At 37.1% G+C, this 18,324-nt stretch overlaps 1 protein-coding gene across 1 annotated transcript; it reads left to right on the top strand.

Moving 5' to 3' along the window:
* Positions 1-238: 238 nt before the first annotated feature.
* On the top strand, positions 239-17,812 carry LOC142614898 (uncharacterized). The gene is made up of 10 exons (XM_075787538.1): positions 239-1,200; positions 1,332-1,427; positions 1,621-1,826; positions 10,845-11,038; positions 11,214-11,322; positions 11,440-11,753; positions 12,997-13,392; positions 14,318-14,399; positions 14,520-16,148; positions 17,443-17,812. The coding sequence occupies exons 1-10, from the start codon at positions 1,133-1,135 to the stop codon at positions 17,604-17,606; spliced, it is 3,258 nt and encodes a 1,085-aa protein (XP_075643653.1). The 5' UTR covers positions 239-1,132; the 3' UTR covers positions 17,607-17,812.
* Positions 17,813-18,324: the final 512 nt, after the last annotated feature.

Raw genomic sequence — 18,324 nt, 5'->3', positions numbered from 1 at the left:
TTTTTGTAAAATATAGAAGATACATTTTGCATTTCCATCCTAAAATAGTTTACTAAGAAAATATAAAAACAATCGAATTATTACAAAAAAAAAAAAGAAAAAGAAAAAAGAAAAAGGAGCGTGCTTTTCACGAAAAAAACAAGCGACTGCGTTTACTTTTTCTTCATTGCGTAACTAGTATTATTTTTTTCTCTGAGCGATTTGAAGTTTTGTTTTTTCTCTGCAACAGGGTGAAACTCTCTGCCACTCTCTCTCCATCATTTCCCTCACTCTCTGAAACTCTCTCTCATCGAGCGCTCCCAACAGAAAGAGATTCAAAAAAAAAAAACAAAAAAAAAATCACAGATGAAAGCCCTAATTTTCACTTTTCACAGCACGTTACTGTAATTCTCTCTCTCTGCTTTTTGATCCAGGTACACCAAAACCCTAATCTCGATGCTGATAGCTTAAACCGAAACCCTAGAGTTCGACCCGCTTTACGATAATCCGGAGCTAATCTGATCGAATTTCGATAATATTTTTTTTGTTGGTTCGTTTCCTTTATTATGCAAAGATTCAGCTCCTGATTTGTGAAAAATAAGAGTGATTTTCTGTGTACATGTCTGCTTGAATATCTTGGATTAGGGCTGTGGAAGACCGATGGGAATAGCGTAAATTTTGAAAGAGGGAGTTCAGGTGGGTTTTTTTTTTATAAAATCTTTGGGTTCGTTTAGGTTTTCCGAGTAGATTGAGCTAGATCGGAGAAAGGAGAAAAAAGGAAAAGAAAATCAATCTCTTAGAGCTAGCAGTTTGGATTTCACTCTGATTTTTAATTAGTTAAGGCTTGGAAATGCCATAACAAGGTGATAGATGAGCAGGGATTAGCAATTTTCTTGCATTAATTTAAAGGGTTTTACCTGTGTGCGTGCCATATTGAAATTAGGAATTGGATTGGCATTGGATGGAGATGGTTATTGAAATTTTGTGGAGGTGGGAGTGCTTTTAGTTATTCATATGGTGATTATGATATCTGGGTATTGCTTATTGGGCAAGGGATTGTACTAGAGTTGGTGAATTTTTCTGTGGTTGACAACGCGGGCTGCTTAGCTCTTGTTAGAATATTCGAAAATTGTTTGTACCAAACTTTGCAGAAATGAGCTTGGAGATTGAAAAACAAAGTTCTATGGATCAGCCAGTCGAAATGAATCACGAATCACAAAAGTAATGAATTTATTTTGCGATATCTAGTTTTAAATGGTGGAGTTTTCCTTTATTGAATATTTCATTTGTTTTTTTATTATTTTTAATTTTTGGTGAGCTTTGACAAATTATATATGTTTTAATGTATGTAGGAAGATGAAAACGTATACAAGGGAGTTTTTAATTTCATTAAGTGAATTGGATGTTTGCAAAAAGTTGCCTAGTGCGTTTGACCAATCAATTCTAAGGTAAGATGCCTATTTTATATGGGCAAATAAAAATCCATGTCTTCATCGTCCACATTTGTAAATTATGAAGATAAAATGTCGTGTTTAGTTTGCTTAGCAGTGCCTGGTATTGCTGCCTTATTCCTGCTGGTTTAATTATGCACCATGTTATGCGTTGTTGTTAATGTGTATATACTTTTGTAAAAAAAATTAGTGAATTTGAGGATTCTTCCCAAGATCGGCAAAGAATATCTGGCAACCTGTCAGCCAATAGTTTCAGGCGTAATGAATATGGTTCATCGCCACCTACCAGAGGGGATTTGAATAGTTATTCTCGTGGTGTCCATGGAAGATGGGAAAGTCGTTCGTCTACACGGAGTGATAAAGATAGTGATTCGCAATCTGATTGGGACCCGTCAGGTGAGATTTTAGATTAATTTATGCTTATGTTGATATTCTGATTTTTAATTGTTATGTACCAACATGGACCTGCTTGTATATTTTTGCTCTATGTATATGTTTGTGTATTAAGATATTTTTTGCACAAGTGATTTTATTTCTTGGTTATAGACTGTAGCAGCCATCCTTCATAACATCCCCTATATGGTTCTTACCAATGGTTAGTAGGCTTTAACCTGCAAAACTACATGTGGGAGAAGTGGCTGATGAGTCCATCATGCTTGTATTTTTACTAGCCAATAAGATATTGGCGCTTTTAAAAGTATTTTAGCCAGTGAGCTCTAGCTCAAATGGTATTTCATCTTCTCATTAGAAAGCGATGGATGGTTAGATCGTGGGTTCAAGACCACATGTATACATTTGTAAGTCTCCAATAAAAAAAGGGTGCTTTATCACCATGGTTTAAGTTGTACATTTTGTCTGGGTGAGTCGATGAAAATCTCCTCTAACATTTTAGTGAAAAGGATAGGTTCAAAACTATATTTAGCTTCCTTCCTTATGTACCAAACTATCAATTAACATGTTAAATACAGTGTGGCTCAAATGGTATTTCATCCTCTCATTAGAATGCGATGGACAGTTAGATTGTGGGTTCAAGACCACTTGTGTACATTTGTAAGTCTCCAATAAAAAAAGGGTGCTTTATCACCATGGTTTAAGCTGTACATTTTGTCTGGGTGAGTCGGTGAAAATCTCCTCTAACATTTTAGTGAAAAGGATGGGTTTAGAACTATATTTAGCTTCCTTCCTTATGTACTAAACTACCAATTAACATGTTAAATACAGTGTGGCAAAAGGCTTGCTACTTTTGTAAAGGTAACAATACAGTGACAATAAGCAAGCTGTAGTCCCAATTTTTTTGGGGCCAACCCTTAGGACCTCAACAGATTAATCAAGGCAGCCACATGTACCTCTGCCATGCTATTATATCCAAAGTCACTCTCTATTACTTCTTTTATTGACATGTCCTTTTTTTACTAGTACTAATGTTATTATTATTATTATCTTACCTTTTCTCTATCCCTCAAGTTGAATCAACTCAAGAATAATTGACACGTATTCTTTGCTGTCATTTGAACATGGCCAAACGATCTCAAGCGATGCTCCCTCATCTTCCATCAATGGGGATGCCATTATTTTTAAGTGAATTTCCTCATTTTGAATCATATCTTTTTGTACATTTCCTCTTATCCGTCTTAAGATTTTCATTTCATCTACATTCATTTTATGAATATGTTTCTGATTAACACCCCAACATTAATTACCACAGAGAATAGTTAGTCTTATAGGAGTCTTATAAAATTTTCCTTCTAACTTAATAGTTATATTACAATTACACAATACTCTTTGATGCACTTCTCCCCTTCATCCACCATGCTCTTATCGTACGATTCTTATCCTCTTCAGTCTCTCCATCTTTATGAATTATTGATTCAAGATATTGAAAGCTCTCGCTCTTTAGTACCTCTTAACCTTTGAGTCTTACTACCCCTTCATCTATGATTTTACTTTTACCAAAATTAAATTTCACTTGCTTTGTTTTAGTCCAACTTCATTGAAAGCCTTTTGATTCTAGAGCGTTTCGCCAAATTATTAACTCGGCATTCTAGTTTCATCCATAATAACTATATTATTGTAAACGGCATGCACCAAGAGACTTCTTCTTGAATTGATTAAGCGAGCTCATCCATTACTTGTGCAAAGAGATATAGACTTAATGCTAATCCTTAATGCAAACCTACAGTGATAGGAAACTCATTTGTGATGCTTTCATTTGTTCTCACACTAGTTACAGTTTCGTTAACATATCCTTACTCAACTTAATATATTTTAGAGAATCTCTTTTCCAAAACCCACCACATAAGCTCTGTAGTGACCTATCATGCACATAATGCTGTTCTACATTTTCTGCTTTCTCTAGGTCAATACACATACCCTAGTTGCAGCCACATTCAAGTTTTGTAAACATGATTTTATCCCCCATCCTCCTAACCTCAACAAAATCTTTTTTAAGACTTTCATCTATGATTATCCTACCCCATTTCTAATTTTATCTTTTCCAGTATACCATAATTTATATATTGTATGTGAAATTTCTCTATATATCTCACCTACCCACTTAGTCCACTTAGTCTCCTGAAGGCATATTATGTTTATGCTCTCCCTAATCATTGTATCTACTATTTCCATTAGTTTTCTGATTAAAGAACCTATATTCCAAGCGCCTGTATGAATCCTATTCTCTTGGACTAGCTTCTTTACCCGCACCCGTCCATCAAAGTGTGGGAACTCTTGCCCATTTTTCACTACTCCCAAGGGCCAATGTAGTGTGCCACTTAAAGGGAGCACCCGAGCTAAATATTGCCCACTTTTCACTGTATTTGGGGTTCAATGCAGCATGTCACTAATAGGGGACTCCCTGATTGTAGTGGATCCTAACTAGTTTTACACTGACTGTCAACTTACCACAACCCTCCTCCTTTTCCCGGGCTTAGGACTGGCTGTGAACAAAATATATGACACTAAGCATAGACATAGATGAAGTTGTAAAGATAAAAATCAGTTATAAACTAAAATCATGTCTTGCAGTGTCCAGTTGATAGAAGATTTATCATCTTTTCAAAACTCAGCCTCTAAGATGTCTTAAGAATTTACTTAGCCTCTTTTTGTATCTAGACTTACTAAAGTTGTAATGTAAAATGAAAATGCTGGCTGACTTATCAAAAAAGAAAGAAAGTTTTAGGTGATCATATTGAGGGATTGGGAGGGACAGTGGCAAATCATTCTCTATACAAGTTCTCTTACAAAGGTTTTTGAACAGAATTTTGACAGGTGCGAGGTGTGAGTGCTTATGTGATGTAGGACACAACCAAAACGATTTAGCAAGAAAATAAAGGATAGTTAACCAATGAGTCAAGGCTTGATTGGAGTCGAACACTAAGCAAAAAAAAAAAAACCTCTAAGAGTCAACACCAGACCAGCACCAAACCAATGGGAGTATTCCAAGAGAAATTTTGTTCATCATCAAAATAAACCATTTTAATAGGAGTATATTATTGTGCTAATATAGATTATAGACTAATAAACCCTAGGTTTTTTTTTTTTGGATAAGTAATAAGAATCATATGAATCATGAAGAAAAAGCGAAAAAAGAGAAGGAGACCCACTATCCCCTCTTTTGTTTCTCTTGATAATGGAGGTTTTAAGTAGAATTTTGAAGAAGATAGAGGAGAATAACCTTATTCGGGGTTTTCATGTGGGAGCAGTGAATTCTGTTGTTGTGTGGATTTCTCATTTGTTGTTTGTGGACGACACTATCTTATTTTGTGATGCCTCTAGGGAGCAGTTGCTGTCCATAGGATTGGCGATGTCTTGTTTTCAGGCGTTTACAGGTTCAAAGGTTAATGTTGGGAAAAGTGAGATTGTCCGGTGAATAATCTAGTTGAATTGGCTAGTATTCTTCAATGTAGAGCGGGGAGTTTGCCTATGAAATATTTGGGAATGCCGTTGGGAACTTCTTTTAAGACAGCTTCGATTTGGAATCCTATTTTGGAGAAGATGGAAAAGAAACTTTCAGGGTGGAAGCGTCTCTATTTATCTAAGGGTGGTAGGTTCACATTACTAAGGAGTACTCTTTCTAGTCTTCCAACGTAATTTCTATCTCTCTTCACTGTTCCTAAAGCTGTGGCTGCTAGTATGGAACGTATTCAGAGGAATTTCCTTTGGGGGTTTTCTGGGAGGAGTTTCAAATATTCTTTGGTGGCTTGGGAAAGGGTGTGTTTACCTGTTAAATTGGGTGGTTTGGGGATAAGAAGTGTGGCGTTGTTTAATCAAACTTTATTAGGGACATGGTTGTGGCGTTTTGGGCATGAAGTTACCCATCTTTGGCGGAGAGTTATCTCCACAAAATATGGTGAGGGTCAAGGGGGTTGGTGTACGAAAGTGTGTAGGAGGACTCATGGATGTGGTCTTTGGAGAAGCATTCGTGAAGGGTGGGAGAGTTTTTCTAAGCATTTGTCTTTTGAAGTGGGTGAAGGCACCCGTATCCGCTTCTAGCATGATAGGTGGGTTGGGGATAATACCCTAAAAGATCTCTATCTTGAGCTCTATGTGTCTTTAGCTACCAAAGATGCATGCATCTCTGAGGTTTTGTGGACTTCGGAAGGAGGTACTTTTAGAGTGTGGGATTTAAGGTTTTATAGAGCTTTTGAAGATTGGGAGCTAGCTGCATCTTACTCTCTACTTCAGTTTATCCATCCTCATATTCCTCGAGGGGATAGGAGGGATACTCTTTGTTGGCGGCTCAAAGGGGATGGTAAGTTTGATACCCAATCTTATTACCAAGCAATTTGGGGTGCTCTGAATTGTTTGTTTCCTTGGAAGGGTGTGTAAAAACCAAAGATTCCTAAGCGAGTGGTCTTCTTCTTGTGGACAGTTGCTCACAATCGGATTCTCACTTTGGATAATCTCATGCTTAGGGCTCGCCCTTTGGTAAATCGGTGTTGTATGTGTTGTGGTGATGGGGAGTCGGTAGACCATCTTCTGCTTCATTGTCCTGTTACACATACCTTATGCTCTTTCATGCTTCAGGCTTTTGGTATTCATTGGGTTATGCCAAGATCGGTGGCGGGATTGTTATCTTGCTGGCATCAGTGGCTTGGGAAGCATAACTCGAATATTTGGAATCTGATTCCAGGGTGCTTAATGTGGATTGTTTGGTTGGAATGAAATCGTCGCTCATTTGAGAACATGGAGAAGATGTTGGATGAGTTAAAGGTTTTATGCCAGCACAGTCTTTTTGTGTGGGCTTGTTGTTGGTGGCTTTATTGATTCTTTGTCTCTTTTAGAGTTTATGCTTTCCCTTCGATTATCTTTCTGATTTCCTTATCTTTTGTTTTGCTGTGTTTGTTTTCTCTGTTTTTTGTTGTTCATCATCATGAACAACTTGTACTTTTCATTTTTTCTCATTAATAACAATTTTTTGATTACCTGTCAAAAATAGTTACGCTCCGTTTGTTTCGATATAAAATATTTGCAGAAGTAAAATATTTTACATGTAAAATATTTATAGGAAAATATTTTCATTTTACCGTGTTTGGCAGGATACATGAAAATGCTTTGTAAAATATTTTTAACACAACGTAAAAAAGAAAAGAAAAACTATTAAAATATTTAAAAAATTTAATTAACTTCTAAAAAATACATAGAGACCGATGAAGGAGCATCAGAGTTTGTAAAAAATACTGCTCTTTACTTAATTTTGAACAAACTTTCTGCCAAGATCTATAAAAGTTTTTGCTCACTTTACAACAAACAAATTCCTTTACTTTTTTAAGTGAAGCCGATGTTAGTTTCTTATTCAAAAAGTTTGGCAAGTAACAATCTGGGATTAGAGTTCAGAAAGCTGGCAAGAAATTGAATCTGACAATCATGAATTCAGGTTCAGGAGATCTGGGAAAAGCAATCTCACAAAATTGCATTACTACTACTATCTTGATTAGCTTTATGTAAGTACTTTGTGAAAAAGTATACATTGGAGATGGGAATTAAAATGCTTCAGTTATCTTTATCTCCTTAGTCCTTTTGGCACAATACTTCATCCCATCTTTGAGAATATATACATATATAATGTAATGTTCAGTGGTCAACATAGAAATCATTTCAAATTTGCCCAGCAGCCACTAGAATCACCACCAACCATTCAAAAAATAGCCATCAAAATTACCACCAGCCACCACCAAAGAATAAAAAAAACAGCCACCAACTACCAAAAAAACAAGCACCAACCACCAAATCATCACCAACCATCCAAAAAACAACCACCAACAGTCCAAAAATCCATATAAAAAAGGCAAAAACACCTACAAAACCGAATCAAAAACCTGAAAAGAAAACCCATGAACAAAAATTCTAATTTGAAAATCCAAAAACCTAGCAAATCTAGCGGCGGTGAGATTGGAACAGCCACCGACAAGATCAGAGCAGCCACCAAAAACCTAAGCCGCCACTCAGCCTTCAGATCCTGATGGATTTCGTGAGAGGAGGAAGGAGAGTGTGGAGTAGGTCTTGGGTGGCACCGGTAGGTTTTGGGAGAGAAGGATTGGTGGGTGAGAGAAAACTGAGAGATAGCGTGAGAGGGAGAGAGAGCGTGAGAGAAAATTGAGAGGGAGAGAGCGTGAGAGTTATCGGGATGAGAGTTATTGTGCAAATGTAAAATATTTTACCAAAATTTTAAGTGTAAAATATTTTACACAAATTTGCTTAGATTGATTTGGTTGACTGAAAATATTTTACTTTTGACTAAATATTTTACTACAAAACAAACACCGTAAAATAAGAAAATATTTTTCTACAAATATTTTACATTGAAACAAACGGAGCGTTAAATTCTTAGTTCTGGTGATCATTACACCTTTAGGTTTCTTCAAAAGTACTAGGGGCATTTATCTGGGGGATCCTTTTTCCTCGTTGCTCTTTGTCATGGAGTGGTGAGTAGAATGATTACAAAAGCAATGTTAGTAGATTGTATACACGGGGTCTCTGTTGGTAACTTGAGTGGCATATCTTTGGTGATTTCTCATCTCCTCTATGCAGATGATACTCTTGTTTTTTGTGAGGCCAATTCTACAGAATTGCTTTGAGGCAGTGTCATGGGTTGAGGATAAATCTGGGTAAATTTGAAATTGTGCCAGTCGGGGAGGTTTTGAATATTGATGATTTTGCGGGTAATCTCGGATGTCAAGTATAAACTCTCCCTATGAAGCACTTGGGGCTTCCATTAGGAGTAACTTTTGAAACGAAATCCATTTGGGATCCTATATTAGATTGCATGCAATGGAGATTGGCTGGATGGAAGAAATTGTATTTGTCAAAAGGGGGCCACACCACTCTCATTAAAATTACTTTATCAAGCCTCCCCACTTGTTTTATGTCTTTGTTGTTTTCTCTTCCAGTGGGTGTGGCAAATTAAATGGAGATACTTTAGAGAGATTTCCTTTGGGGTTGCATGGGTGAGGGGTTTAAATTTCATTCAGTGGGTTGGAGACTTGGAGATCTTGTTGCACCCTTGTTAGTCAAGGGGGTTTGCGAAATTAAGAGTTTGTCTTTCAATCTAGCTTTTTTGGGCAAGTGGTTGTGGTGTTATTGATCAAAGAGGTGGCTTTATGGTGTCAGGCGGTGGATTTGAAATATATATCCAGCCCCTGCTGCTTGGGGGAGGTGAGGGGTCTAAAGGAGTGAGTTTGTTGAAACACATCTGGAGAGGGTAGGTTTAATTTTCTCGTTTTATTCATTGTGATCTAGGTGATGGCATTAGAGTCCGCTTTTGGCATGAAGTATGGCATGGGGAGGATGCTAAGAAGGACCAGTATCCAGCTTTGTATCTAATTGCCAGGGATTGAAATGCAACAATTGCAAATTACATGGAGGTAAGGTAGGGCCTGGTTTATTGGAACCCTTTGTTCATTTGTGCAGTGCTAGATTGGGAAGCAGAGGAGGTGACTTAGATATTGGGGGATCTTTACAGCAGTAAGATTCAGGTGGTGGTGGGGGGGGGGGGGGACATTGATATGGGTCCCTTCATCGCAAAATGAATTCCTAGTGAAAAGTTATCACAAGTTTTTGCAGGGGGGGTGGGCCACAGTTTTAGTGGAAGAGTATATGGAAAGCTCCTGTCCTGCCTAGGGTGGCTTTCTTTGTTTGGTGTGCGGTTCCTTAGATAATTTTGACAGCCAATCAATTAAGAAATAGGGGTATTATCATCCTAGAATGGTGCTTCATGTGTAAATGCAGCGTGGAGGATGGGGACAAATTGATATGGGTCCCTTTGTCTCAAAATGAATTCCTAGTGAAAAGTTATTACAAGTTTTTTCAGGGGGGTGGGCCACAGTTTTAGTGGAAGAGTATATCGAAAACTCCTGTCCCACCTAGGGTGGCTTTCTTTGTTTGGTGTATGGTTCTCGAGATAATTTTGACAGCCGATCAATTAAGAAATAGGGGTATTATCATCCTAGAATGGTGCTTCATGTGTAAATGCAGTGTGGAGGATGTGAATAACTTATTACTACACTATTCGGTGGCTCAGGATTTGTGGTCCATAATATTTTGTTTGTTCGGTGTCTCTTGGGTGATGCTGTGTTCAGCAAAAGAACTTTTGTTGAGTTGGGCAGGGTGGAGTGGGGGGAGAGGCAGCAGGGGAGCTTCATTAGTGGTTCCATTGAGTACATTGGTGTTATTTGGTGTGAACGAAATGCAAGATGCTTTGAGAACCAGGAGCTCAGTCTAATGAAAGTTGAAGTTTGGCTGTTGAAGTCTCTATACACGTGATGCTCAATGATTTCTTTGATTGAAGGTTTCTTTGATTTCATGGACTCCCTGGGTTCTAGTTAACTGTCCTGTTTTTTCTTTTTTTGTCTTTGTTTTTGTGAGCTCTTTCCTCTTGTATACTTCCCGTGTACTTGATGAGCGTTTTTAATTTTTTTTTAAATTTATAATTTTTATCTATCAAAACAAATCTTTCCTTGGCTTCCTGCATCACTATGGCCCATGTGTTGCTATGGAGAGACTTATCAGAAACCTTGATAAGCTCAATGCACTTTCTGAATCCTTGATGATGTCTTTTCCTGCTAGAGGATTGGTAGGGAATGGTGCTACTTGGTGTTCAATTGATGTCTGTCACCTAATCAACCTGGTTTACTCCCTTCTTCATGCCTGTGCGTTTCATATGTGTGTCTTGAAAACATATGAAATAGGTATCTATGACAAATGTTTTAATGTCATTCTATAATTTAGTAGTGTACTTTATCTATGCCTACCTTCTTACCAGATATAACATTTGCATTTAATGCTCATTAAATATAACGGAATATTTTTTAAGTGCTGAGATCTGGATAGAGTGTGGGTTTGTCTGAAATAAGCAACTGTTATATAATTTGTTTGTTGTATGTTTTTTACTATTCATAATTTCATATCAACATTCAGAGTCTGGAAGGCGTTATGGCAACCAATCCCGGCGATCTTGGCAAGTTCCTGAGCATGATGGACTTCTTGGTAGTGGTTCTTTTCCTAGACCATCTGGATATGCAGCAGGAGTTTCTGCTCCAAAGTTACGAGCTAATGATCAATACCAGCTCAGTAAGACTAACGAGCCCTATCATCCACCCCGTCCTTATAAGGTTAGGATTGTATTTGTTTATGTTCTTGACTATTATTTGTAGGCAAATGTCAGACCATAATGCCTATATCTACCTTTAAGAGTAAATGTAATGCAAGAAGAATGAAAGACCAGTTTTAATTCATGTTAGATGAACCTCCCCCTGATGTGATTTTTTTCTACTGTAAATTCTCCAGGCAGCACCTCATTCACGAAGGGAGATCAATGACTCATTGAATGACGAAACATTTGGTTCTTCAGAGGATACAAGTGAGGACAGAGCGGAAGAGGAAAGAAAGAGAAGAGGTAATTTCGGATTGACTGGTAGAGGCAACTCGTGTGTGTGATAGAGAGAGAGACAGAGAGTAACTACATTACTTCTTCTAAGTTTGCGAGTTTAAAATTTGACGACTGTATTTTCAGCTTCCTTTGAGTTAATGAGGAAGGAACAGCAGAAAGCATTTCAAGAAAAGCAGAAGTTAAATCCAGAAAAGCGTAAAGATGGGTTCGACATTTCCTCACTGATGGAGGATTCCAAAGACGAGAAGATAGTTCTGAATAGAAGCAATGAGTCTGGTGACTCTGTGATATTAAAAAACTCAAATAATGATTCTGAAAAATCTTCTTTACCCCCACAAACTCCAGCATCCAGACCACTTGTACCTCCAGGTTTTACAAGCACAAATGTGGAAAGGAATTTTGGACCAAAGTCTGTAATTCATCCCCATACGGTGGAGGTAACAATATTTCATTTTAATCTGATTGGTATGCATGGAAAAGTGATTTAGTTGAAAAAGGAAATAAGAAAAGTGCATACTGAAGTTGGCTGGTCATGCACGTTTCTTTTTGTCACAAGAATTTGTTCTAAACATTTAGTTGCCATATTTTTATGATAGAGGGGTTTTAATAAGCATTTTACTTTTTCTATTGATTTAGAAGTGTTGTTCCATCCTTATGGAAGGTTTAAACCTAAATTTTTTCTGTGCTTGGACTTTTAGTTTATTGGAAATATTGTAGTGTTTGAGATTTCACCAGGAAGAAGCTGAAAACTCAGTACTCAGTAGCAATATTGAGTAATTCTACCTAAATTCAGTAATTACTCAAAAGAGGAAACCTTTGTTGTTATGATGAAATGCAAATTCAAGATCACTTGACACTTTCCAATTACGAGTGTTATAGAAAATTCTAGGAAGGAAAGGGGACATTGCTGGTTTTTTTAATCATTCTTTTCCTCCTCTTCCGCCTACTCTCTTCTCTTGCCTATCTGTGATGCCATGGGCTTCAAAACCTGTAAGCCTTTGTACTGCTACCTAATACATTCTAATATGCTAGAAAAAGTCTGGGGCCACAACATCTAACATGTAACATATACATATATATATAATTTTATTTTATTTTATTTCATTTTATTCTGACCCATGGTGGGTGTGACCTTAGCTTGTTGTGAAAATGCTTTGAGATTTTATTGTGTCCGTAGAGGAACTCTGGGCTATGACTCGAACACCCATGCTTGTTTATATGTTTTCTAACATATTCATGAAAGATATTTTCTAGAAAATTCGTTAATTAGATCTGTGTAATATTATAAAGGTCATAGTATTGTTAAGAATGCAGGAACAATGTATTTTTGGGAGGCTTATATTCTTGTTAAAGAATGGGCCTGTATAGTATTGTTTAGAATGCAAGAGAAAATTTATTTTGAAAGGGTGATATTCTTGTTACGGAATGGGCCTGTCACTTGTGTACAGTGTCAGTTAATAGTCGTTAGTCTGGCTATATCATGTGGTTTAGTTTCCACTTGCTGACCAGTCTGCTGAATAGGTTTAGTGTGTGCTGGCTTAGGATTTTGTGTGTGTGTGTATTGTTTCTTTTTTTTAATAGCAAATATATGTTGACCCATGATTGAATCATGTAATCATATGTGATGTCATCTTTTGCTTTTCCTCTCATTAATAGTACATACACCTGTTGCTTCTGTAGGTTGTGAATCCTGAACTTGGGAATAGTCTCGCACAAGCCAAAGGTAACCATGTGTTAAATGGGACTTCTGATAATCAAGTGGAGAAACAGTCATCGGAACAAAAGGGTTTGACTGAGCAGGAACTTGGAAGTACTAATATATCAATAAATAATATGAGTGAAAAGAAACTAAATGCACTATCTAGTAAAACAACTGACATGGATGGTCAATTGTACAAGAATTCTTATCATTCAGAAGCTGTTGAAGCTTCAGAAAGTGAAGTTATTGATCTTAATGCTGAAAAGGTTACTGGGAATAAAATAGTAGGAGAATCCAATCAAAATCACTCAACTTCAATCCTAGATAAAATTTTTGGCACTGCAATAACTGGTGGTGGGCCCTCTAGTTTCATTGAGGTAATCATGATTTCTAATGGAACTTTCTTAATGCCCCTTCTGTTCTCTTTTTATGTTGATAAATATGAAAAAATATCTGTAATTTTAATACACTATCAGTATCAATCCAATCCTTGTATTTTTTTTTTAAAACTAGATTTTCAGGCTTTTTTAATGAATAAAAATATTTTTTTGATTGGTAAGTAAAGCACCTGGTGGGTCTTGAATCCATGACCTCACCCTATACATTTCTCTTAAAAGGGGAGTAGATTTCATTTATTCAGAATTTTTTTTTTTCTGCAGTGCCTTGGCATTCTTTCAGCTGTTGCCATGACATTTGATTTATGGGTGTACTTAATTTGATTGACTGATATTTGATTGATATTTGTTTCCCTCATGAATGTGAATAAAATATTAGGTTGTAGTTTTATAAAACGATGATTTCTAATCCATTTGTGGTTCATTGAATATTACTATGCCATGTTAACATGAAAATAATACTTATAGAATACAGGTATGCTTTGCTATCACCAAAACTTGTTGAGTTGCTGATAAATACTTGCATAAATTACAATTAGAGGATCATGTGATATTGATTCAAAATTATACTCCGTTGGAATGGGTGGAACATCTTTTGGTTCTAATTTAAGTCCCAAGTGAATTTTAAATCAATTTTATTAAGTGAATTTTAGCTTTGACTATATGATCTGCCTTTAATAAGTTTGCCATTTTTTTTTAACTGTACTTTGGGGTTCTTCACTCCTTATCCCAGAGAATGTATTTGTTGTAATTTTTTGGTTGACATATATATATATATATATATTTCCTTCTAAAAGTAGATTTGATGCTATTTTTTGGAAGGATGCTCATATCTCGTTTTTTACTACAAAGTCCTCACCTTGATGTATCTCTCTCATAAATTTATTTGTTTTTTTTTTTCTTATAGCATCATGATAGTAAAGTAGATGAGACATTGATCCCTCATGCTACCCAATCTTCCAAGTTTGCTCGTTGGTTTCTTGAAGAAGGTATGCTAGTGTCAATGTTCAGGTTTTGAGTGCTTGGATATGTTCCAACTTAAAACTGGTTTTTGATTGATGCTAAATAATATGCGTGAAGCTCTGATTTTTCTTTCCATGTTGCTGCAGAAAAGAAACCAGTTGACGATCTCTCCAGCAGGCGGAATGACTTGCTCTCATTGATTGGCGGTGGTGAGAAAGGTGGATTGCAGGTTTCAGATGTGAAGAATACCGACCACGTTTTACCTAATATTCCTTTTCAAAGCTCTGAACCTGCAGACGGGCATACGACACCAAATGTAACATCAGCTGTAGTTGAAAACTCTGAGCCGTACAAGAATAAACCACAGGCAGTTCCAGTTGTCATTACTTGTGAAGATCTTGAGCAGTCGATGTTGTCAGAAATTAGTGAAAATGTCACAACTTTGCAGCCACCTATTCAAGTTGTGAGCATTCCTGATACAAAGATTGAGCCGCCAAAAGCTAATATCGATGATAGTGCATCTCAGCACCTCCTTTCATTGTTACAAAAGGGAACAAGCCTGAAAGATATTGAACCATCCCAAAATCTAGAAATCCAATCTTCTGAGAAACTACATAGCAATGAAGGAGCAAGTTTAGCAAGTTTTGACCCTGCAGTTCACGATTCAAAAGAGTTAAATACCGAGAATGCCTCCAATTCAGGGCAGACTCTGACTCTTGAAACACTCTTTGGGACTGCTTTTATGAAGGAGCTGCAATCAGTTGGAGCACCTGTTTCTGTCCAGAGGGGCTCAGTTGGGAATGCAAGAGTTGATAATTTGGAGCCTCACGAGTTCCCTTTTCTTGGCATGGACGATGGGCATATGCCTACGAATGAAATTGGGTCCAATACAATTAGTTATGAAAGCAGTGTTTTACCCTCCAAGCAAAGAGTGCAAACCAAACCGGTAATGATTGAAGAGCGATGGTTAGGTTTTGATGATCCTCAAACTGAACTGGATTCATCACAGCTTCGAACTGGCTTAAAGTCTAAGCTTGGTGGCTTTGATGGGCCTGTTGATCTTCGGCTTCCTGAAGAGGATAGCTTGATTATGGTAAATGATCCTTTGAGCCTTCAAAAGTATGCGACTGCTGGGAATATAGCTAAAACTGAAGTGTCACCCTCCCCAAACACTCAAGTTGGCATTGCTGAAAAACTAGCTTTCAATTCTATCTTCAAAGATGAGAGATCTTTTATGGGAGGTCAAGAAGGTCAACCCTTTCTTCGTGGCCCTTATGATCTGAGGGAGCCTGATATTCCTTATCAGGGTCTGAGTGTTCAGCCATCTTCTCCACGGCTTCACCCTCCTCATTCTAATCATATGGGACCACTTTTCCATCAGTTAGATTCTCATCCATCCAATATTAATGCCCAGATGAAATTTATTGCCCCTGAGGGAATCATCCATCATGATCCTCCACCAAATCGTCAATTTCCTGCAAATATGCTTCGTCCTCCTTTCCATCACCCCAGCACTGGATTGAGTGGGCTTGATCCCCCCAGTCATCACCCTATGCTGCAACAGATGCATATGTCTGGAAACTTTCCTCCACCTCACCTGCTTCAAGGATTTCCCAGGAGTTCACCCATGCCAGCTCCACCAAACAGGGGTGCACCTCTGCCTCCTCATGTCAACAATCAGATGAACAATTTTATGCCTGAAATGAACCCACTGCAAGGCTTTCCTTTTAGTCACCGGCAGCCAAACTTTGCTGGTCTTGGAATGCCACCACCAGGTAAATCTCTCACTCCTCTATCGGTCTTTGTATGCGATTTTTCACATTGTTACTTGCTTTTATATTTTTAGTATGGCTAACTGCTCTCCTTATATAATTTGATTGGGTTGTGGTAGATTTCACTGCAATGGTTTCATTTGAGCCCAAATTGTGTTAACATGGTTCTCCTGGAATCCCAAAGTTATCTTGGTGTAGGATTCTAAAATTCTACTTCTCAATCAGCCTAAACCATATTTTTCCACAATGTGTATGACCCCTGGACTGGTAAAGTCTCTTGTTTTCAAACAAGAGATTTGGGGTTTGAACCCTATCTACACCAAATCCAATTGGTGTCTTGACCTGATGATAAAGAGAAATCATCATGGAGTGGATGCCATACGTAAATATTCTATCGTACCTATCAAAAAAAGTGTGACCCCTCTTAGAATTTAGCTATATCAAACTTTCCCTGAGCATGCATAATTAATTTAATTTTAAATTTTTTTTCAAATAAAATGTCAAGTTATTCATGGTGGTAAATGTAGACATGAAATCATCGATGTCCGCTCAACTTCATTGGCCTTACTGTGACAATTTAGATGGCCAACTAGACCAGCTTTTTATGATTTCTTTTCCAAGAGATGCCATCAACAAAATACCATTTTCGCCTTTCATTGAAACGGAGGTGAAATATTGATTTACTGTGTTATGAAAAAAGGCAAATAAAAGGTGAAGAGCATAATGCTTAACTTAGTGTGTTTTTGGCTCTATCTTATAAAGCTAGCTTATTTTTGCTACTATTCATGGACTCCAGTTATTTTTTGATACTATTCATGGGTCTCTCTGTATTATTTTAGCTAACTTTTACCCTTACATACAGGACTTTCAACAAAAAGTTTTCAATTTTACCAAAATAATCGGATCCCAAACAGACCCTTATACTTTTCTTTTCTTTCTATTCCTTCTTTTATGTCCCAACACGCTAGAGAAAATACACCATATTTGTTCCTGTCCATTCCATTTAAGATAAATATTTGTATCATTCCATTTTGTTCTTTGATATGGCTCCTAGAGGAAGGAGAAAAAAAAATGCAATGATAAAAATTTTGAGACTGCAGCTGCATTTGAATTATTGTTATATATGTTTGCATTATGCAAGAAATTGCATGTCTTTTACTAAGAGGCTTATGGTTTAGTGGCATAGGGTTTTGATCCCTCACCCCCCATTGTTGCAATTATCTAATTGTCCAAAAAAAAAAAAAAAAAACCGCATGTCTATCGTATTTTTTCTAATTTATTCATTGTTGAATTTCAGCTCCTGATGCTGGCGGTGGAAGCAATCATCCAGAGGCAATCCAGAGGCTTTTCGAGATGGGGCTCAGGTCAAATTCCAAACAGATTCAGCCTTTTGCCACGGGTGGCCCTGGTCAGGGGATGTATGGTAATGAGCTGGACATGGGTTTTGGGTATAATAGATAGTTGACCATTAATTGTGCTTGTGTATATGGCAATGTATTCAACATCTTTTGCTTGGATGTGCAACTCCTTGCATCATGGGATTATATGCTTCTTTTATGAGGGAATTAGGTAGCTTAGTGTAATTAATGGATTTTCTCGCATTTGCACTTATTGTTTTGGTTGATTTTGTTGTCAAATCTAAAAGAAAAATCAGAGTATCTACTGAACTGAGAGTGTCCAATGGATGAGTTGGTCATAGTTTAAGAAGAATGACATGGATATCATGCTACTAGAAAACTGATGATTGCTCTTTTTCTAGATAGGAACAAGAATTGGCCACCCGTCTTGCCGAGTCAAGAAGCCATTCTAGTTTCTAGTTTCTACCCTCCTTTCAAAATCAAGTTAGGGTAGGGAATTAGCCCCGTTGACTACCCCGTGCCTTTTAGCGTGGATATTGTTGGGTTGATGGTGAGCACATTGATACTATCTTTAATGTTAATATTCAAATAAGAATATCTTAAATGTTAATATTCAAATAAGAATTTGAAGCATCTCTTCATAGGTTTTTATTCATTTGATCTGTTTATGAACCGTAAGAATTTGGCTTGTGAAAAGTTCATTTATATTCTTTTGTTTAGCAAACGTGTCAAATTCAAACTAAAGTATAGGCTTGACTATTAAATAAGCCAATCTCAAAAATAATAATGTGTTCGTTAACAAGAGGCTAGATTTAACTATA

The sequence above is a fragment of the Castanea sativa genome, chromosome 11, assembly GCF_040712315.1.
Source record: "Castanea sativa cultivar Marrone di Chiusa Pesio chromosome 11, ASM4071231v1".
NCBI classification, from domain to species: domain Eukaryota; kingdom Viridiplantae; phylum Streptophyta; class Magnoliopsida; order Fagales; family Fagaceae; genus Castanea; species Castanea sativa.
Note: the sequence above shows the minus strand (reverse complement) of the source record. Positions and strands in the feature narration are given on the sequence as shown.

Excerpts from the sequence above, each read along its gene's own strand:
- LOC142614898 (XM_075787538.1), top strand. The coding sequence starts at position 1,133 with ATGAGCTTGGAGATTGAAAAACAAAGTTCTATGGATCAGCCAGTCGAA. Across the intron at positions 14,400-14,519 it reads TCGTTGGTTTCTTGAAGAAG|AAAAGAAACCAGTTGACGAT; the intron begins GTATGCTAGTGT and ends ATGTTGCTGCAG. Across the intron at positions 16,149-17,442 it reads TCTTGGAATGCCACCACCAG|CTCCTGATGCTGGCGGTGGA; the intron begins GTAAATCTCTCA and ends GTTGAATTTCAG.